Source organism: Neomonachus schauinslandi, chromosome 5 (assembly GCF_002201575.2).
Source record: "Neomonachus schauinslandi chromosome 5, ASM220157v2, whole genome shotgun sequence".
Taxonomy (NCBI): domain Eukaryota; kingdom Metazoa; phylum Chordata; class Mammalia; order Carnivora; family Phocidae; genus Neomonachus; species Neomonachus schauinslandi.
Genome location: NC_058407.1, coordinates 112,901,548 through 112,923,077, shown reverse-complemented (window position 1 = coordinate 112,923,077; position 21,530 = coordinate 112,901,548). Strand labels below are relative to the sequence as shown.

Below are 21,530 nucleotides of genomic sequence, written 5' to 3'. Positions count from 1 at the left end.
GGGCTCTGAGATTGTCTAGGTTAGGAATAACCTGAGGCTCAATCTCTTGGGTTCATTAAAGCATTTTTTTTTTAGACACTACGTAAACTGAATTACTTCGCATGGCTGGGCATATAGACCATCGTTTACCCCACTCATGGCCTCACTTATTATGTTTTTGGTGTTTTCATCCCCATGTCCCATTAAATAACAGATGGGGAGAAGAAATAGGATATTTGATAATTTTAAGTGCTGTCTTAAATATGTGCAATAGAGACACATTTTTAAAAATCTACAAGTTTGGGCGCCTGGGTGGCTCAGTCGTTCAGCGTCTGCCTTCGGCTCAGGTCATGATCCCAGGGTCCTGGGATCAAGTCCCCCATCGGGCTCCCTACCCGGCAGGGAGTCTGCTTCTCCCTCTCCCGCTCCCCCTGCTTGTGTTCCTGCTCTCGCTATGTCTCTCTCTGTCAAATAAATGAATAAAATCTTAAAAAAAAAAAATCTACAAGTTTAAGTAATTATGGGTATGTTCTTCTACCAAAGAACCCAAGTCCCTAATTAACTGTATTTGCTATCAAAAGCAGAAATGAGACATTCGCCCTTCTCTTCTCTGAAAGGGATAAACAGCACACTAGTTAATGTAAGTGCTCCAGTGATAATACCTGATGGCAGAGAAACCGAAGTGCATCGGGATTTGGGTGAATCCTTTCAGTCTTCCTGCTTTCTGCTTATGTTAAGACAGTTTGACTTACGTTTGTAAGAGAACTAAGTAAGTTCCATGGTACATTCATGTTCTTGGAATACGCCCACTCACTTGAAAAAACTTGAGTTAGGAGTTCAGAAACAAAAACTGCTCTCACAGTGTTATTTACCTCTTTTCTAAGTCATTTGTATAGATGTCATTTCAGCTGTGTGGAAGGTGGGTGTCAGGGTTCGATAAACCTTAGTTTAAGTCCTTTCTTTTCTTCTTTTGACACATTTTACATTTCTCCCATGATGGTTGGGTTTAGTGGTACACGGTGGTTTTTTGTTTTTGTTTTTTTTTTTCAGATTTTATTTATTTGAGAGAAAGAGAGTGAGCGAGAGAGAGAGCATGGAGGGGAGCGGGCAGAGGGAGAGGGAGAAGCAGGCTCTCCACTGAGCAAGGAGCCTGACATGGGGCTCGATGCCAGGACCCCGAGATCGTGACCTGTGCTGAAGGCAGACACTTAACCGACTGAGCCACCCAGGTGCCCCTCACACAGTGTTTTAAATTTTAATTTCCCTAATAAATGGAGGGAAAAAGGACCCAGCCTTTTTTCACTATTTAATAAGAATGCTAGATTCAAGTAGCAGGACACAGTGGCACTAAAGTTAGGTGTTGACATAATTTGCAATGTATTTCAAAGTTCCTTTTCATGTTTCCTTTGTTGAAAGGTGAGGATTGGAGAGTAGAGAGATTTGGCACAAGACAAAAGCCCTAACGCCTCCTTGAGTTAATAATTTATGTTATGCTTAAGTTTGCAGCAGCTTGTCACTTTATTAAAGATGGAAAAAACAATGACTTTGCTTCAGCAGTCACCCAAAATTGCAATTTTTCTAAAAAGTTTTTTGTGTTTTTTTAAAAGATTTATTTATTTATTTATTTGACAGAGAGAGAAAGACACAGTGAGAGAGGGAATGCAAGCAGGGGGAGTGGGAGAGGAAGAAGCAGACTTCCCTTAGAGCAGGGAGCCCGATGCGGGGCTCGATCCCAGGACCCTGGGATCATGACCTGAGCTGAAGGCAGGCGCTTAATGACTGAGCCACCCAGGTGCCCCCTAAAAGTATTTTTTTAAGATATTCCTTCCTGGTAGACATCTATGCCATTTCTCCTAAGTATCCCTTTCAATTGCTTACAGATGCCTCTGAATGGAGAAACTCTTACCTATTTTTTTTTTTAAAGATTTTATTTATTTATTTGATAGAGATAGAGAGAGGGAGAGCACAAGCAGGTGGAGTGTCAAGCAGAGGGAGAGGGAGAAGCAGGCTCCGCGCTGAGGAAGGAGCCTGACGTGGGGCTCGATCCCAGGACCCTGGGATCATGACCTGAGCCGAAGGCAGCCGCTTAACCGACTGAACCACCGAGGCGCCCCACTCTTAACCTATTTTTTTTTTTTTTGATGTAGTGTTCCATGATTCATTATTTGCATATAACACCCAGTGCTCCATGTAGAACGTGCCCTCTTTTTTTTTTTTTTTTTTTTTAAAGATTTTCTTTATTTATTTGAGACAGAGAGCACATGAGAGGGGGGAGGGTCAGAGGGAGAAGCAGACTCCCTGCCGAGCAGGGAGCCCGATGCGGGACTCGATCCAGGGACTCCGGGATCATGACCTGAGCCGAAGGCAGTCGCTTAACCAACTGAGCCACCCAGGCGCCCCATGAACGTGCCCTCTTTAATACCCATCACCAGGCTAACCCATCCTCCCACCCCCCTCCCCTCTAGAACCCTCAGTTTGTTTTTCAGAGTCCATTGTCTCTCATGGTTCATCTCCCCCTCCAGTTTCCCCCCTTCATTCTTCCCCTCCTGCTATCTTAACCTATTTTTAATATTCTACTTTGTTATTGTTGAATCTTCATCAAGTTTTCAGTATGTTAAGTGTTTAGTCCTTCCAAATTACCAATTATTTAGACTGCGCAACTGCATTTTGTTTTAAAGATTATTTATTTATTTATTTATTTGACAGAGAGAGAGAGACAGCGAGAGGGAACACAAGCACGGGGAGTGGGAGAGGGAGAAGCAGGCTTCTCGCCAAGCAGGGAGCCCAATGTGGGGCTCGATCCCAGGACCCCGGGATCATGACCTTAGCCGAAGGCAGACGCTTAATGACTGAGCCACCCAGGTGCCCCCGCAACTGCATTTTGATGAGATAGTGGGGTTTTTTTTTTAAAGATTTATTTACTTATTTGTGAGAGAGAGCACACGGAGAGGAGGGGCAGAGGCAGAAGGAGAGAGAGAAAATCCCAAGCAGATTCCCCGCTGAGCGTGGAGTCTGACATGGGGCTTGATCCCAGGCCCTGACCTGAGATCATGAAACTGAGCCAAAATCAAGAGTTGGATGCTCAACCGACTGAGCCACCCAGGTGCCCTGGATGAGATAGTGTTTTATGTATTATTTGTGTATATATGTAACAAATTAACTGGGGTTGGAGATAGAGCCATATTTGATATGGAAATACGTTTCGGCCTTGAGGGGACTTAGACATCTTTTCATCTGGAAGTGTGTAGCAGTTTTTAATCTGACAGTTATATAGGAATGAAAACTAGAGAGCAGTGTGTATGGTTTGGAGGAGATGGGTTCTGTGTTAGAGATGAGGAGAAAGATCCAGAAATCCAGTTAGAGTGGGAAAGGTGTGGAAAGGAGTGGGTATGCCCCCCCCGCCAGTGCAGAAGAATCTAAATTCAAAAGTAAATTACTCGCGGGGCGCCTGGGTGGCTCAGTCGGTGAAGCGTCTGCCTTCGGCTCAGGTCATGATCTCAGGGTCCTGGGATCGAGCCCCACATCGGGCTCCCTGCTCAGTGGGGAGCCTGCTTCTCCCTCCCCCTTTGCCTGCCGCTCCACCTGCTTGTGCTCTCTCTCTCTGTCAAGTAAATAAATAAAATATAAAAAAAACATTGTATTATCACTCTGCAGTAGGTCAGAAAAAAACCAAAAAACAAAAACATTTTTTCTGAATGTGGTATGAAGAGCAGCACCTGCAGACTTCTTGTTCAAAAATTGGCCCTGCACAGCCTCCTGTGGTTCTACCTCTACCCAGTTACCCAACCTGACCATTCTAGTCAAATTATCCAGGAGTAAAATTCTAAAAGCAGCCCTATTAAGTCCAAAAGACTACCCTTAAGCTATTACTTTGAAGGGAAGGATGTTTGCAACCGCTTTTCTTTTCTTTTCTTTTTTTTTTTTTTAAAGATTTTATTTGTTTATTTGACAGAGAGAGATGCAACCGCTTTTCTTGATCATTCTGCCCAGGTTCATAAATATGCGTGTAGTTTTCTTGCGTCACTGAGCTTTCAGTAGCGAGGTTCTAGAAACTAGGTAGGTGTGGGGAGGATTTCTGCAGGAACACTCTTCAGGTGGAGCCTGGGGCAGATGGTCCTGCCTCAGAAAGTCCAGGCTTCTGAGGAGGGGAAAGAAACCATCAGTACAGCCGAGCAGATCCTTGAGCAGGCAAGGTGAAAGGCATCATGTTTCCCTCTACCCTTAATCTATTGTTTTCTGTAACTTTTCTTCTCTTATCACACCATACCCTACATTTTGCAAGTTAATTTAAAAAGAAAAAAGGAGAAAAAGATCTCAGGAAGAGCCTTGAAAAACATTCTAAAATTCTGAAAATACTGATGGGGATTTATGTCTATTTACCTATTACAGGAGAAGATTGACGATTAGAGAGTTGTATGCTTTTTTGTAAATCTGCAAAGGATTTTGTGTAGGAATCTACATCACGTGGGTTGTTAGTAAGTGTTGATAACTGTTCATGTACCTTCCAGCTAACATTTCTGCTAAAACCTCACTCAGGCTGTTAGTCTTTAGAACCAACCTGCAATTGTGGGACGCCTTGGTGGCTCAGTCAGTTAAGCATCTGTCTTCAGCTCAGGTCATGATCTTGGGGTCCTGGGATCCAGCCCCAGGCCCACTTTGGGCTCCCTGCTCAGTGGGGAGTCTGCTTCTCCCTCTCCCTCTGCTCCTCTCTCTCTCTCTCAGATTAATAAATAAAACCTTTAAAAAAAAAATGTACCACCCACAATTCTGTTCCGGCTCCAGGGACCTTTTTTTTTTCTTCATGCCTTAAGGGCTGTCCTTATGTTACATAATATGAAAAATGATCTGCTTATTTAAAATGTCACTCCTGCCAAGGAAGTGTACATAAGGGGCGCCTGGTTGGCTCAGTCGTTAAGCGTCTGCCTTCGGCTCAGGTCATGATCTCAGGGTCCTGGGATCGAGCCCCGCGTCGGGCTCCCTGCTCAGTGGGAGCCTGCTTCTCCCTCTCCCCCTACCCCTGCTTGCATTCCCTCTCTCACTGTGTCTCTCTCTGTCAAATAAATAAATAAAAATCTTTCAAAAAAAAAAAGGACGTGTACGTAAGAGCCTTTCTACAGAAGATAAAGGCTGATGGTATTATCTAAAATACCACTCCTGCCAAGGAGGTTGCATAAGAGCATTTCTACAGAGGTGAGGAATGAATCTGTGATGAGAACGTTCCAGACATTTTGGCATCTTGAGTTCTGGGGAGGGAATAGAGATTTTACTGCTGTGGGACCTTTCCCAGATCTCAGATCATACGCGAATTGTGTTTTGTGCTAACAAGCCCATCCCCTTCTCTGATCACTCATTCACTCTGCTATCACTAAAATTGTTACATTATACCTTTCCAAATTGTTAGTTTATATGTCTCCCCCTCACACCCAAGCTAACCTGAGAGCTCTTTTGAGAGCTGAGAGCCTGCCTCATTTATGTTTGAATCCCCAGTGCTTGGCACAGTGCCTGGAAAGTAACAGACACAAAATATATGTTGATTTTTTTTTTTTAAGATTTTATTTATTTAGTTGACAGAAAAGAGCGCATAAGCAGGGGGAGCGGCAGGCAGAGGGAGAGGGAGAAGCAGTCTCCCCTCTGAGCAGAGAGCCCGACCCCAGGACCCTGGGATCATAGCCTGAGCTGAAGTCAGACACTTAACCAACTGAGCCACCCAGGTACCCCAATATATGATGATTAAATGAGTAGTCTAGGTTATATATCTATCAACCTTTTGTAATCTTACTCAGCTTTTTTTTGTTTCAGAACTTCTCCAAGTTATAAAATAATTCCCAAAATTCTGAATTGCATTAAGCCAACTAGAAAAGGATGAGAAGTAATTTCTTAAGAACTGTTGGTAATTGGGGCGCCTGGGTGGCTCAGTCGTTGAGCGTCTGCCTTCGGCTCAGGTCATGATCCCGGGGTCCTGGGATCAAGCCCCACATCGGGCTCCCTGCTCCACAGAAAGCCTGCTTCTCCCTTTCCCACTCCCCCTGCTTGTGTTCCCTCTCTCGCTGTGTCTCTGTCAAATAAATAAATAAAATCTTTAAAAAAAAAAAAAACTGTTGGTAATTTTATGGTTTGATTCTGAATGTGAATATTATTGTTATGTTATCCAAAGAATTCTCTGGTATGGATGTGTTTTGTATTCAGGTTGCATTTATATTCATAGGAAATTGGTTTTTACTTTGTTTTTAAAGAAAACTGAACTGAAGAAAATGATATTTTCCCCAAGAAGACTACTGGGCCTGAATGACCTCAGAATGAAATGGAATGTGGAACTCACAAGAAATCTTAGTTTGTGATGATTACATTTCTTTTTGTCATCCAATAGTTTGGTTTGTGTACATATATACATATATATATATTTTGCACTACACAAATGATAACATTTTAAGGACTAATATTGCTGATACTTGAATAATTAATCTCAACTAGGTTATAAGTAGCATACATAGATTTGCCCTACCCTTGAACTTGAAGGACATTAAATTATTAATTATTGTTTGGTAACATGTTTACCTGATTATCTCCCATAGAGAACTATAAGCTGCTTTTCCAAGGTACAGTTGTGATAATGAGATGAGATTTGTAACTGGATATTTTTAATTTTCTAAATTAACTATGAGAAAGAATGCAAACCAGGAGTGAATTTCAAATGAGATTAAATCAACTTTTTGTCTTAGTCACTGAATTGCCAGGCCAAGGACTAGAAAACTGCTGGAAGAATCTTCTCCACATCCACTCTGTGGGCTGCCCCTAATCCCTCCTGGGCATTCACAGCGCTGACTTTAGTGTTTAGGCGTCCTTATTACAAAGTAGAGCCCTACGTCCGAGGCTTACTTTTTACAAACGAACACAGACTAGACATAACCTGCTGACAGGAATGATGAAGAATCGGCTTCAAGTAGGTCTGAGCCTGTAGATCATTGGTAAGATTTTATTCAGTCGTATACATTTATTCCTTTGTAATCGCTTTTCTTTAACTGAGGATATCTTGTTTCTGCTTCATAGGGTGCTTTGAAATGTAAAATGAAAACTTATTTATACTGTTTTTACAAAGGTCAAAAAGGAAACACATGAAAATCACTTTTCTGCAACTGGTAAACTACACAGACTGGACTCTTAACCTCTTAGTGCCTCCGTTTTTCCTTCGGGGTATGAGATTTGAGATACACCTATTTCACAGGGGTAATGGAAGGATTTGCAAGCTAGCAGGCCATGTGCTTCCATATGAGTAAGGCACACCCAACTAATGTAAACTTAAATGTCCCCCATTAGACTAAAAAGAAGACTGTAATTTAGATCCTTGAAGGCTTTGTTTGGAATTATTCTTCCTGTATACCTTCCAAAACTCCACTTATTTAGATGTACCTTGTACTGTAAAGATTTCTCTCATTCAAAGGCATAGTAGCAAATAATTTTTAAGCATTCTTGGTATGTATGATGTTGGGTTAAGCATCATGTGTTCAGAGTGTTTTCAGTAAGAAAGTAATCCATCCCTAGGATAGAGAGTGGTTCTTTGTTTGCTTGAAGAAACAAGTATAAGAATATAATTTGCTTTCCCCAGACTCTTTTTTCCTTTTTTTTTCATGTAACTTGGTGTTTTTTATTTTTAAATCACATCTTGATTAAAATGTGTCTATCCACAGGGATTACTAATATTTGCCTTTTAAAAACTGTTCTCTAGTTATTTGGGGGAAAAATGAAGCAAGTAACTGAATTATATGTAAAAATAAGGTTTAAACCTGTAGATCAGGGATTATTTTCAAAAATTAGATATCAATTTGGTATCAGAAAATGGTGGCTTTTCTCTTTAGTAAATCAATTAACTAAATGCCAATTAAGAATGTAAGCAGTTGTGATTCATTACAGGCACTGGGAGGTGACTGACTCCTAGGGATAACCATTTGTATCCTATTCCAAAGTCTCATTTTATAGTTTGAAAAGCACTTTGCACACAGTTCTTGTATATACAAGTAAAGATGTAATTATAGGATATAGTGTTACTGCTTTGTTTAACGAGAACCTCATTTAAAATTTTAAATTGACAGCTGGTATTTTTTTAATGATCTACTTCTTTTCTGTTTCTTTATTGTAAAACTACGTTAAAAATAAAAGGTTAATGAGAAATGCTATGGTTTTTATTACTTGTTACTGGTAGAAGTACATTGATTATAAAGGATTAAATGAGCAGAAATAATGGGAATTCATAGAACGTAATCATGCCTCTTTCGGAGTAAAGCCATGCTATTACATACAATTTCATAAAAGTCCCAAAGTGGGATAAAGTAGAGCTCCTTTAGTCATTTGGTTAAGAATGTTATTGATCCAGTCAAAATCTTAGTTTCCATTCTTTCACCAAATAGCTAGCTTCCCCCAGCTACTCAGTGCACCCTTAATCAGCCAAGACATTTTAAATACACACAGTTGGTCTTAGGTGGAACATGGTGAGAGAATTTGTGTGTTTTGTTGTTTTGTTTTGTTTTTTCCTAAAGATTTTATTTATTCATTTGAGAGAGAAAGAGAGAGCGCGCACACAAGCGGAGAGTGGAGGGAGAGGGAGAAGCAGGCTCCCAGCTGAGCAGGGAGCCCGATGCGGGACTCGATCCCAGACCCTGGGATCATGACCTGAGCCGAAGGCAGATGCTTGACCGACTGAGCCACCGAGGCCTCCCAGGCTTTGTGTTTTTTTTTTTTTTTTTTAAAGATTTTATTTATTTGACAGAGAGAGACACAGCGACTCTGGGATCATGACCTGAGCGGAAGGCAGACGCTTAACGACTGAGCCACCCAGGCGCCCCTGTGTTTTTAATACAAACATATAACTTGTAACTTCTACAGGTGGTGATAAAAAGTGATGTTAGCTATTTGTATCATTTAAGATCCCAGTGTTCTGCTGCATGTCATAAAAACTTAACTGCAGTGACTTGACCAAATAAGTTTGGGTTTTTTTTTCTTATATACAGGAAGTACGCAGGGACGCCTTCATCAGTCTTACACAATTCACAGTGCTCACCATTCAATGCCCCCTTCTTTAGGTCTGTTTCTGTACTTGTTTTTCCTTTCTGCTTCTCAATCCTTGTTTGCCCTGATTTTCTCTCCATTAATCCTCTTTTGAAGTGGTACTACATTGTATAAACTGGAAAGTGATAAATGTCCTTTCCTTTTAAAAAACAATTAAATGGAACTTCTAAATACATACATAATACGAGGGGTAGCCATTGCTCTGTTATTCTGCCTAGCATCCTTTCCTCTTCCTCCTGATAAAAGCACCGCTCCCCTCTCTGTCCCTCCCCGTTTGGAGAGAGCTCTCCCTCCTGCACTCTCATTAGGTGATTTGGGGGAGGCTGAGGAATGGAACACCCAGCTATCCCAGCCCTGCCCCCCGCCCCCAAGCCACAGTGGTGGGCCTGTGACTCAAAACTGGCCAGTGTACATCCTGTTCTGCTGACCACAGCGACAGTCTTAGGGATGGGCATATGACCGTAAGTAGGGCAAGTGGTGTTATTCTCTGGATTTATTTCAGGTAATCAGGAGAGAGTATTTTGCCTTTTCCAGAATGTTAGATAGTTTGAGTCATAGAGTATGAAGCCTTTTTGGATTGGCTTCTTGCACTTAGCAATATGCATTTAAGGTTCCTTCATGTAATTTTGGAGCTTCACACCTAATTTCTTTATATTTTTTTATGACTGTGTTTCCATAGAGTTTTATAAAACAAGCAGGAGCGGGGGCAGATTTGGCCCATGGGCTATAGTTTGCTGACTTCTCATCTAGATAGCTTATTTCTTTTTAGCACTGAATCATATTTGATTGTATGGATGTACCACAGTTTATTTATCCTTCCAGCTATTGAAGAACATCTTGGTTGCTTCCACATTTTATCAGTTATGAATAAAACTGCTGTAAACAACTGTGTGCTGGTTTTGTGTGGTCATACTCATTTGGGTAAATACCAAGGAGCATGATTGCTGGATCACATGGTAAAGGTATGTTAGGGTTTTTTGGGGGGGCGGAGTGGAGAGAGAGCATGAGCGGGGTGGGGAGGGGCAGAGAGAGGAGAGAGAGAATCCCAAGCACGCTCCATGGCCAACACAGTGCCCAGTGTGGGGCTTGATCCCACAACCCTGAGACCACGACCTGAGCCAAAATCAAGAGTTAGTAGATGCTCAACCGACTGAGCCACCCAGGTGCCCCAGTATGTTTAGTTTTATAAGAAAGTGCCAAAACGTCTTCCAGAGTGGCTGTACTATTTTGTATTCCCACCAGTGATGAACAAGAGTTCTCGTCTCATGTCTTTGCCAGCATTTGGTGGTGTCAGTGTTTGGGATTTGAGCTGTTCTGATGGGCGTGCAGTGGCATCTCAAGGTTTCATTCTCTTTCTCTTTGAATTACAGCCTGTAAGGTTAATACTGTAGAGATCTGGGCCATCTATCCTGCAACTTGGAGGAGGCTGAGATAATAAGGCCAACATCTGGACCTAAGAACTTAGACCCCAGTCAGATACAGTGAATTCAAGTGAACTCTGAAAACACTACCCCTCTCTTTATACAATTTGTTTACATGGATTAATAAATATCCCTTGTTACTTAAGGTAGTTCCAGTTAGGTTTCTGACACTTGCAGCCTGAGACCTGACTACTATAGACACCTCTTGATTCTCCGAACGGAGGTGGTGTGCAGGCTTTGGAGCTGGACTATCTAGGTTAGGATTGCGTGCAGTTATGGGAAAATCACTTAAGACTTGTGTTTCAGTTTCCTTGTGTATAAAACTTGGATAATAATGTCATAGGGTTAATACATGTAGTATACAGAGAATAGTGCTCAGGATCCAGTAAGTACTTAGTAACTGATAGCTATTGTGATGGCAATATCATTTTGATTATTTCACTATCAGTCCTTTTACAGAAGTAGGACTCGAAGACATAAAATCCAATTCCCTTTCACAGGTTTTGAAAGTGCTATAAAAAAGATAGATACTGGAAATGACAGTGCAAGGGTACAGACTTTTATTTATTTATTTATTTTTTAAACAAGAGCCAGTCTCCTCCACTTATCCTCTGGATATTATCCCTTTCCTCAAGGATTTTTACCATATTTTTCTTCCCCGGAAGCAACTACTTTCATCACTTTTGGTTGATTTCTGGGGGGATACTTACCTCCAAGGTCCTAAATAATATGTTTGAACTGCTATTCTTTGATCCTTGTGTTAGGAATTGTTTACTTCCCACTGCCGCAATTGAAGATCTCATTCTTTTTCCTTCCTTTACATTCATTGCTCACATGTATCCTTTTCATTTCCCCACCTTTGAAATACTGCTTGTCAAAACTGAAGGGTCTAAGATTTTATGCTACCTGGAAGCTAGCAAGTTTGCCTGGCACAGTTTTATGGATGCTAGTAGAACGAAGGAGGGTTTATTTTTTTTATTCTTTATTTTTTTTTAAAGATTTTATTTATTTATTAGAGAGAAAGCACAAGAAGGGGGAGTGGGAGAGGGAGAAGCAGACTCCCCGCTGAGCGGGGAGCCGGATGCGGGACTCGATCCCGGGACTCCGGGATCATGACCTGAGCTGAAGGCAGTCACTTAACCAACTGAGCCACCCAGGCGCCCCGAAGGAGGGTTTATTATACATAGCAATATGAACAGTGAGAATATTGGCATTTTGGTACTGGTGCTCCCAGCCCCAAGCCCCACAGGGTGACACAGGAGGCCATATGGGCACCTGCACATGCAGTGGGGGTGCCTCACGGGAGAGGAGCCCTGACTTTAGGGAATGCGAATCTTTTATAACGGGTAGTAAGTGGGCCTGAACTTTACTCCGGATGGAGACCTTATCTTTATTATATTAGTAACTCTCCTGCATTTACTGCAAAAGGAGATACAATCTCTGTCTTCCAAGGCTGTTCACCATACAAACATCCTTGAAAATACAGTACAGAATAAAGGGCAGTCAGTGCCTTATTCACAGGACATGAGAAATACAAGAGCCATGGAGAATTTTTGTATTCTCACCCATTTGTATTACAATACATTTGTATTATAATTATAGTTAGATAGGTATTTAGGGTTCACATTATTAGGACCATGTACACATTATTCACAGGTGAGCAAATTATTAAACTATGATCATTTTCCCTTTCTTGCACAGCTTTTTGTTATTGCTGGAGTTAATAGTCTTATTTTTATTTTAAGTGGGTTCCATGCGCAACGTGGGGCTTGAACTCACCACCCTAAGATCAAGAGTCACATACTCTACTGACTGAGCCAGCCAGGTGCCCCAGTGGTCTTAGTGTTTCATTTGTTTAGTTTTCTTTATACTTATCAATAATTCAATCCCCAATTCTTCCCCAGTTGTCTAAATAACCTTCAGGTACTGTACTCTATCAATTTAATGTGTATCCTATCAATTTCGTAGAGCTGAAAGGCTGCGCCCTATGCCCAGCGTACAGCTCTTATCCCGCCTAACACTTGACCATCATCTTTGAGGGGTCATTTTACCTCTCTCCTCTGTTGGATAGTTGGCTTCCCCTCTTCCATGTATTCTCTTGGTTTACCATTCCATTTTGATGGAGCATGATTTCCAGTATCTTCCTGAGAAAAGGTTCACAAGAGGTAAATATTTTGAAACTCTCTCTGTGTGAAAATGTCTTTATTCTTCTGTTTCTGAACTTTGAAGACCTGGCTTGGTTTCCTTTTTTTTTTTTTTTTTAAGATTTTATTTATTTGACAGAGAGAGAGCACAAGTAGGCAGAGTAGCAGGCAGAGGGAGGGGGAGAAGCAGGCTCTCCGCCGAGCAGGGAGCCCGATGTGGGGCTCGATCCCAGGACCCTGGGATCATGGCCTGAGCCGAAGGCAGACGCTTAACGACTGAGCCACCCAGGCGCCCCAGGAGTATTCTTTTCTTTATACTATACTATATGCAATATCCTTTAAAATCTCTCTGGGGATACTAATGATAATACTTTTGAAGTTTTCTCTGTGTGTGTAGACTCTGTTGCACTCATTACTTTTTCTCCAAATTGTTTTGGTCTATATATTTAAAAAGACTTTCCTCAGGTATCCAGTAATCTTGGTCGTTTGCTCATATTTGTGAGTAAGAGACTAAAAAGCTGATTGGAGGCTCTCAGTGGGGCTTAGATACAGTAGCCTTCACTGAAGGGCTTTCTGTATAAGCCATTTAAAATTGGGGAACGTCCATGTCACATCTTTGGATTTCTTTTTTTTTTTTTTTTTTTTAAGTAAGCTCTATATCTTAAGTGGGGTTCGAACTCATGACCTGGAAGATCAAGAATCACATGCTCTGCTGACTGAGCCAGCCAGGTGCCCCATCTTTGGATATTTTTAAAGATCCCTTGAGCTGGTTAAATTCCTGAGAACACTCTACTAATCTCTTGCCTAGAGGGTTAGATCCTTTCTATCTACATTCTGGGAGTTGACTGAGGGTTGGGGTTAGAGGGCTGGGGGTCTTTTTTTTTTTTTTAAGATTTTATTTATTTATTTGTCAGCGAGAGAGAGAGCACAAGCAGGGGGAGCAGCAGAGGGAGAAGCAGGCTTCCCGCCGAGCAGGGAGCCCGATGCGGGGCTCGATCCCAGGACCGTGGGATCATGACCTGAGCTGAAGGCAGACGCTCAATGACTGAGCCATCCAGGCATCCCATGGGCTGGGGTGTCTTGGCATTTGGTGTACCTGTTCATTTAAAGCCCATTTTAGTGCTATTATTGTATTAGACAGAGACCCAACAGAAATGGCAAATTCATTTGGATATGTTGAGGGCAGTATAACAAAGAGCCTATTTATACAGGAATGGGCAGGGCATAAGGAAACCACAAGGAATAGTTTAGTACTATATCAGTTTGCTAGGGCTGCCACAACAAAGTACCGTAGACCTGGTGGCTAAAACAACCTAGTAGTAAAGCAAATTTATTTTCTCACAGTCTGGAGTCTACAAGTCCAAGATCAGCATATTGACAGGGTTGATTTCTTTTGAGGTTGCTCTCCTTGGCTTATAGATGCCCATCTTTCCCCTGCAACTTCACACAATCTAACCTCTGTATTTGTGTCCTACTCTAGTTTTCTTTTTCTAAAGATTTTATTTATTTATTCAACAGAGAGAGCAAGAGAGTACAAGCAGGGGGAACGGGAGAGGGAGAAACAGGCATCCCGCTGAGCAGGGAGCCCGATGCAGGGCTCAAGCCCAGGACCCCAAGATCACGAGCCGAAGGCAGACGCCCAACCATCTGAGCCACCCAGGCGCCCCCTACTCTACTTTTCTTATAAGGACGCAGTCATTATATGAGTTATATGAGGCCACCCTAATGGCCTCATTTAACTTAACTACCTCTTTAAAGACTCTATCTCCAAATACACTTACAGTCTGAGGTCCTGAAGGTTAGGACTTCAACATATGAATTTTGGGATGACACAGTTCAGATTCGTAACAAGTACCTTCGGAGGTAATAACAGTAGGTCTCCAGTGATAAGGGGAAGGAGCATTATCAGATGCCACAGACAGATTGGTACTGTGGAGACAATTACTTTACAAGAGCTGAAAACTGGTCGAGAGGCAACGAGCCTACCTGGACCTACAGGGAAGAAAGTGTGGGAATCAATCTTCCAACCTCAGTCTCTTCCTTCCCTTGGTGATACTCCCCAGTAGCCAAATCTAACTGGAAGCCAGAGTATAGGGGCGTCTGTTGATGTAGTCAACACTAGTCATCTTCCCAGGACACACAGCAGGCTGGAAAAGGGTGGAAGGGGATCTGGAGGGGCAAATGAAAGACCTACAGCACCATCAGTACCCCTGCTTTCGTGTGTGCTTGGTATCCTCTCTGTTTGCCTATAAAGAGGAAAAACCTACACTATTTGGCAAGAGGAACGGAGGCATATTCAGAAAGGTGTGTGCAGTTGGGGAGGGGATCTAGGATTCTGCTTCTGATATGGAATTCAAGGAATTATTTTAACCACTCCTTTTGACCCTTACTTTGGGATGTTTCTGGTACCTACGCCTGACTGAACCTATTTGAGGACTTTTGTAGTGTAAATTGAATTTACTTTTGGCTATCTCCAAGACCCGCTGAGGATTTTGTTTCCTAAGTTTTTACTACTCACCCATTTATTTTTAAAATTTTTTTAATTTAAATTCCTGTTAGCTAACATACAGCGTAATACTAGTTTCTGGTGCACAATGTAGTGATTCAACATTTTGGTACATCACCTGGTGCTCATCACAGCAAGTGCACTCCTTAATCTCCATCACCTATTTCACCCATCCCCCACCCACCTCCTTTCTGCTAATCATCTGTGTGTTCTCTATAGTTAAGAGTCTGTGTCTTGGGCGCCTGGGTGGCTCAGTTGGTTGGGCGACTGCTTTCGGCTCAGGTCATGATCCTGGAGTCCCGGGATCGAGTCCCACATCGGGCTCCCTGCTCGGCAGGGAGTCTGCTTCTCCCTCTGACCCTCCTCCCTCTCATGCTCTCTGTCTCTCATTCTCTGTCTCAAATAAATAAATAAAATCTTTAAAAAAAAAAAAAAGAGTCTGTGTCTTGGTCTCTTCATCTCCCTTTCCCCTTTGCTTCTTTGTTTTGTTTCTTAAATTCCACATATGAGTGAAATCATATGGTATTTGTCTTTGACTGAGTTATTTCGCTTAGCATAATACTCTCCAGTTCTATCCACATCATTGCAAATGCCAAAATCTCATTCTTTTTTATGGCTGAGTAATGTTCCCCCCCCTCTCTCTCTCTCTATATATATAAATCTAAATGAAATGTAAGTAACATGCCTGTTAGAATTAAAAGCAACAGGGGGTGCCTGGGTGGCTCAGTCAGTTGGGTGTCTGCCTTTGGCTCAAGTCATGATCCCTACCTGGGATTGAGCCCCTCATCCGGCTCCCTGCTCAGTGAGGAGTCTGCTCCCTCTCTCTCCTTGCTGCTCCCCCTGCTTGTACTCTCTCTCTGTCTCAAATAAATAAAATCTTTTAAAAATAAAAATAAAATATAAAGAATTGAAAGCAACAATCATAAGGATACCCACTGGGCTTGAGAAAAGAATAAAAGACATCAGTGTGATTCTTACTGTAGAGAAAAGTTAAAAAAGAATCAGAGATGAAGAGTGCCATAAACGAAATTAGAAACATTGTTCTAGAAGGCTGGGTAATGGTCCTCTCTCATATATATATATATAGAGAGAGAGAGAGAGAGAGAGGAATATCACCACATCTTTCTCCATTCATCAATCAGTGGACACTTGGGCTGTTTTCATAATTTGGTTATTGTAATTAATGCTGCCATAAACATAGGGGTGCAATAGCCCTTTGAATTAGTATTTTTGTATTCTTTGGGTAAATACCTAATAGTGCAATTCCTGAATCATAGGATAGTTCTATTTTTAACGTTTTGAGGAACCTCTATACTGTTCTTCAGAGTGGTTGTACCAGATTGCATTCCCACCAACAGTGTAAGTGGGTTCCCCTTTCTCCACATCCTCACCAACACCTGTTGTTTTTTGTGTTGTTGATTTTAGCCATTCTGGCAGGTGTGAGATGGTATCTCATTGTAGTTTTGATTTGTATTTCCCTGATGATGAGTGATGTTGAGCATCTTTTTATGTCTGTTGGCCATCTGGATGTCTTCTTTGGAAAAATGTCTATTCAGGTCTTCTGCCCATTTTTAATTTGGATTATTTGTTTTTTGGGTATTCAGTTGTATCAGTTCTTTATATATTTTGAATACTAACCCTTTATTGGATATGTCATTTGCAAATATCTTTTCCCATTTGGTAGGTTGCCTTTTAGTTTTGTTGATTGGTTTCTTCACTGTGCAGGTTTTATTTTGATGTAGTCCCATTAGTTTATTATTGTTTTTGTTTCCCTTGCCTTTGGAGACATATCTGGAAAGAGGAAAGGGGATACTGCCTGTGTTCTCTTTTAGGATTTGTATAGTTTCAGGTCTCACAGTTAGGTCTTTATTCCACTTTGAATTCATTTTTGTCTATGGTGTAAGAAAGTGGTCCAGTTTCATTCTTTTGCATGGTGCTGTCCAGATTTCCCAACACCATTTATTGAAGAGGCTTTTTCCCACTGGATATACTTTCCTGCCTTGTTAGAGATTAACCATATAGTTGTGGGTTCATTTTTGTGTTTTCTCTTCTGTTCCATTGATCTATGTGTCTATTTTTGTGCCAGTACCAGTACATGTTTTGATTGTAATATAACTTGAAGTCCAGAATTGTGATGCCTCCCACTTTGTTTTTCCCTTTCAACATTGCTTTGGCTATTTGGGGTCTTTTGTAGTACCATACAAATTTTAAGATTGTTTGTTTTAGCTCGGTGAAAAATGCTTTTAATATTTTGATAGGGATTGTATAAATGTGTAGATTGCTTTGGGTAGTGTAGACATTTTATCAATATTTGTTCTTCCAATCCGTGAACATGGAATGTCTTTCCATTTCTTTGTGTCATCTTCAATTTAATCAGTGTTTTATTGTTTTCAGAGTACAGGTCTTTCACCTCTTTGGTTAGGTTTATTACTAGGTATCTTATTGTCTTTGGTGCAATTATAAATGAGATTGATTTCTTAATTTTTCTTTCTGTTGCTTCATTATTGGTGTATAGAAATCACCTGGGTGGCTCAGTCAGTTAAGCATCTGCCTTCAGCTCAGGTCATGATCCCGGGGTCCTGGGATTGAGCCCCACGTCTGGCTCCCTGCTCAGCGGGGAGCCTGCTTTTCCCTCTCCCTCTGCCACTGCCCCCGCTTGTGCTCTCTCTCAAATAAAATCTTTCAAAAAAAAAAAAAGATTCATTTTTATTGCTTTTATGTTTCCTGCCTTTATACTGTCATTTTTGGTCTCTCCTTTCCAATCAAAAAGTACCCTTTAATATTTCTTGCATGGCTGTTTTAGTGGCCACAAACTCCTTTAGTTTTTGTCTGGAAACTATCTCTCATTGTATTCTGAATGATAGCCTTGCTGGATAGAGTATTCTTGGCTGCAGATTTTTTCCATTCAGCACTTGGAATATATCACACCACTCCCTTCTGGCTTGCCAAGTTTTTGTTGAAAAACCTCTTGTTAGCCTTATGGGTTTTTCCTTGTAAGTTAATGACTTTTTTTGTTGCTTTTAAGATTTTTTATATTTTGCAAATTTAATTACAATATTTCTTGGTGTGGGCCTCCTTTTGTTGATTTGATGGGAGTTCTCTTTGCCTCCTAGATCTGGATGTCTGTTTTCTTCTCCAGATTAAGGAATTTTTCAGCTATTATTTCTTCAAATATATTTTCTGCCCCCTTTTCTCTTTTTCTTCTGGGGATCCTATAATGCAAATATTATTACATTTGGTGGAGTCACTGAGTTCCCCAACTCTATTCTCATTTGCATGATTCTCTCTCTTTTGTTCAGCTTCATTGCTTTCCACTGCTTTGTCTTCTAGGTCATTAATTCATTCCTCTGCTTCTTCCAGCCTTCTAGAACGATGTTTCTTTCTTTTTTTTTTTTTAAAGATTTTATTTATTTGAGAGAGAGAATGAGACAGAGAGCATGAGAGAGGGGAGGGTCAGAGGGAGAAGCAGACTCCCTGCTGAGCAGGGAGCCCGATGCGGGACTCGATCCCGGGACTCCAGGATTATGACCTAAGCCGAAGGCAGACGCTTAACCAACTGAGCCACCCAGGCGCCCCTAGAACGATGTTTCTAATCTCATTTATGGCACTCTTCATCTCTGATTCTTTTTTAACTTTTCTCTACAGTAAGGATCACACTGATGTCTTTTATTATATTCTCAAGCCCAGTGGGTATCCTTATGATTGTTGCTTTTTTATTTTTATTTTTAAAGATTTTATTTATTTATTTATTTGAGAGAGAGAGAGAGAGAAACAGCATGAGAGGGGAGAGGGTCAGAGGGAGAAACAGGCTCCCCGCTGAGCCGGGAGCCCGATGTGGGACTCGATACCAGGACTCCGGGACCATGACCTGAGCCGAAGGCAGTTGCTTAACCAACTGAGCCACCCAGGCGCCCGTTTATTTTTATTTTTAAAAGATTTTATTTGGGCGCCTGGGTGGCTCAGTCGTTGGGCATCTGCCTTCGGCTCAGGTCATGATCCAAGGGTCCTGGGATCGAGCCCCACGTTGGGCTCCCTACTCGGCGGGGGGCCTGCTTCTCCCTCTCCCACTCCCCCTGCTTGTGTTCCCTCTCTTGCTGTGTCTTTGTCAAATAAATAAATAAAATCTTTAAAAAAAAATTAAAGATTTTATTTATTTGAGACAGAGAGAGAGAGAGAGTACAAGCAGGGGGAGCAGCAAGGAGAGAGAGGGAGTAGACTCCTCGCTGAGCAGGGAGCCGGATGAGGGGCTCGATCCCAGGTAGGGATCATGACTTGAGCTGAAGGCAGACACCCAACTGACTGAGCCACCCAGGCACCCCCTGTTGCTTTTAATTCTAACAGGCATATTACTTACATTTCATTTAGATCTTTGGCTGTGGCCTTACCTTGTTTTCATTTGGGATAAATTCCTCTGACTTCTCATTTTGTCTAAGTCGCTGCCTTCTTGTCTATGTTCCAATTATGTTTTGTGCTCCTGACAGTAATGGCCTTTTGAAGATGTCCTGTAGTGCCCACAGCCTGGTGCTTCAGTGAGTGCCTCCGGTGTGTGTTGTGTGCATTCTGCTGTTGTGTTCTGACTGCTCTGTCCTTGAGGCCCGTCATCTGCAAAGGCTCTTTGCCTGTGTTTGGTACCTGGCTTGAATGTGGTGAGTTTTAACTAGGTGTGCTTTGGTCTGCTTGTGACACGAGTCCCGTCACCACCTCCACTGGAACTGAGGCCCTGCAAAACTCTCTGGTTGGGAGATGTGGTATGGGCTGGGCTTTGTGCTGGTCTTCTGGGGGAGGGTCCCCCCACAGTGGGACTGAGGCAAGCCTGAGAAGGGTGGTTCCACTGGAGTGCAGGGGAATGGTGCTTGGTGTAAGCAAGTTAGGTAGCCAATATTAGTGCCACAGTGCTTCCTACAGGTGGCTCCCTGTTTATGCTGAGGGGTAGGGGAGGGAAATGGCACTAGCTGGTACCTCTGTCCCTGGAGAAATGTCTCCATGAACTCTGCCTCTCAGGGGCAGCTCCAAGAAGAGGGAGTAATCTCCCCACCATGTGCCCCAGCACTCTAGATCGCCTTTCCAAGCTGTCTGCCCCCAGGGTTGTCTGCCTTCTCTCTAGGAGCAGCATAGTGCCTATGGGCTCTATCCCAATCAATCCTGTTGAACTTTAAAACTCCAGGCTTTAAGTCCTCCTAGTTGCAAGAACTCATGAAATTCAGCCCCTCTTGTTTTCTGAGCCAGGTGGCTATGGGGAAACGTCCTTGTGCAATCCAGTGTGCTCCTCTCTCTCGCCCTTTTCTGTGACCATACCTCCTTCCCCTCCACAACAACCAGGATCCATTTTCTCTCCTAAACCATGTCTCCATACTTCCTACCTTCTTCGATGTGGCTTCTTCTCTCCCTTTAGTTGTAGAGTTTGTTCTGTTAGTCCTCAGGTCTATTTCTGGGGTATTTAGGATGATATGATTGTTATGTACTTCTATTCATGGGACAAGGCAAGACTAGGGTCCTCCTACTTTGTCACCATCTTCATCTCTGACTACTCACCCATCTATTTACCACTGGGTAACAAATTATTATAGTGAAGTTGAATCTTAGTGTGTATATATATTTAATAGAAGGATGTTGACAGATAATATACTTGAAGTGTTACATTTATTAAGCAAAAATAAGTTATTATTTATTTTTAAGGATCAGGTTGTTTCTTGTAATGTTGCACATGTTTTAAACAAATTCTTTTAAGATGTAAACCATCATGTTTTATTAAAATTGAATAAGCCATTAAAATTGCTACAGCATATCACACCTAAGCTCTCCAGTACAATGTTAAGCAAATATGTATTGTAGAGAAAGCACCAGAAGTAGTCAAGGCAGCAAGACTGTTTCAAAGTAAGGTTAGCTAAAGCCTGTCTCCTTTTTATTCCTTATTCCCTAAAGGAGTTACACTACCGAGTGAAGGAATTTCCCAGCTGCAGTTTTGAGGCCATAAGTGCAAGCTTAAATGATTGCTCTCGAGACTTCAGCTTTTGCAGGCAATCATGTCCAAATAAATTACAATAAAACCGTATGATTTTGTTATTTTAACATCAAACTGAATGGTGGACTGAAATCAACACGTGAAAGAAAGGCTCAAAGCTTGTTCCTCTTCTAAAAGAGTAGTGTCATTCTAGTTTTATTGATGCATGAATTTTCATAAAGTGCGGTAACAAAATAAAGTGAAAGAAGTTTTGAAGATCTATATACAACTCTGAAATTAAGATAAGTTACTGTGTTCTTGAGAGAATTTTAACTTTGTGGAAGCTGTAACATACATTAAAAACTCATTGATCCAAGTAACATAATGATTCTTTTTCCCCCTTAGATCAATCTCTTATGAAGGAGTATATAATTATGATAGCTTATAAGTCAAGATTAGATTAAAAGGAAATTTATGTG

At 41.7% G+C, this 21,530-nt stretch overlaps 1 protein-coding gene across 3 annotated transcripts in view; it reads left to right on the top strand.

The window, feature by feature from the left end:
• The window catches only part of ACBD5 (acyl-CoA binding domain containing 5), a 40,679-nt gene extending 32,543 nt beyond the window's left edge, over positions 1-8,136 (top strand). For all 3 annotated transcript variants that reach the window (XM_021687126.2, XM_021687124.2, XM_021687127.2), the window contains one exon: positions 6,213-8,136. In XM_021687126.2, the coding sequence (XP_021542801.1) occupies positions 6,213-6,225 (13 nt within the window). In that variant the 3' untranslated portion in view covers positions 6,226-8,136. The remainder of the gene's footprint in view (positions 1-6,212) is intronic.
• The last annotated feature ends 13,394 nt before the right edge of the window (positions 8,137-21,530 follow it).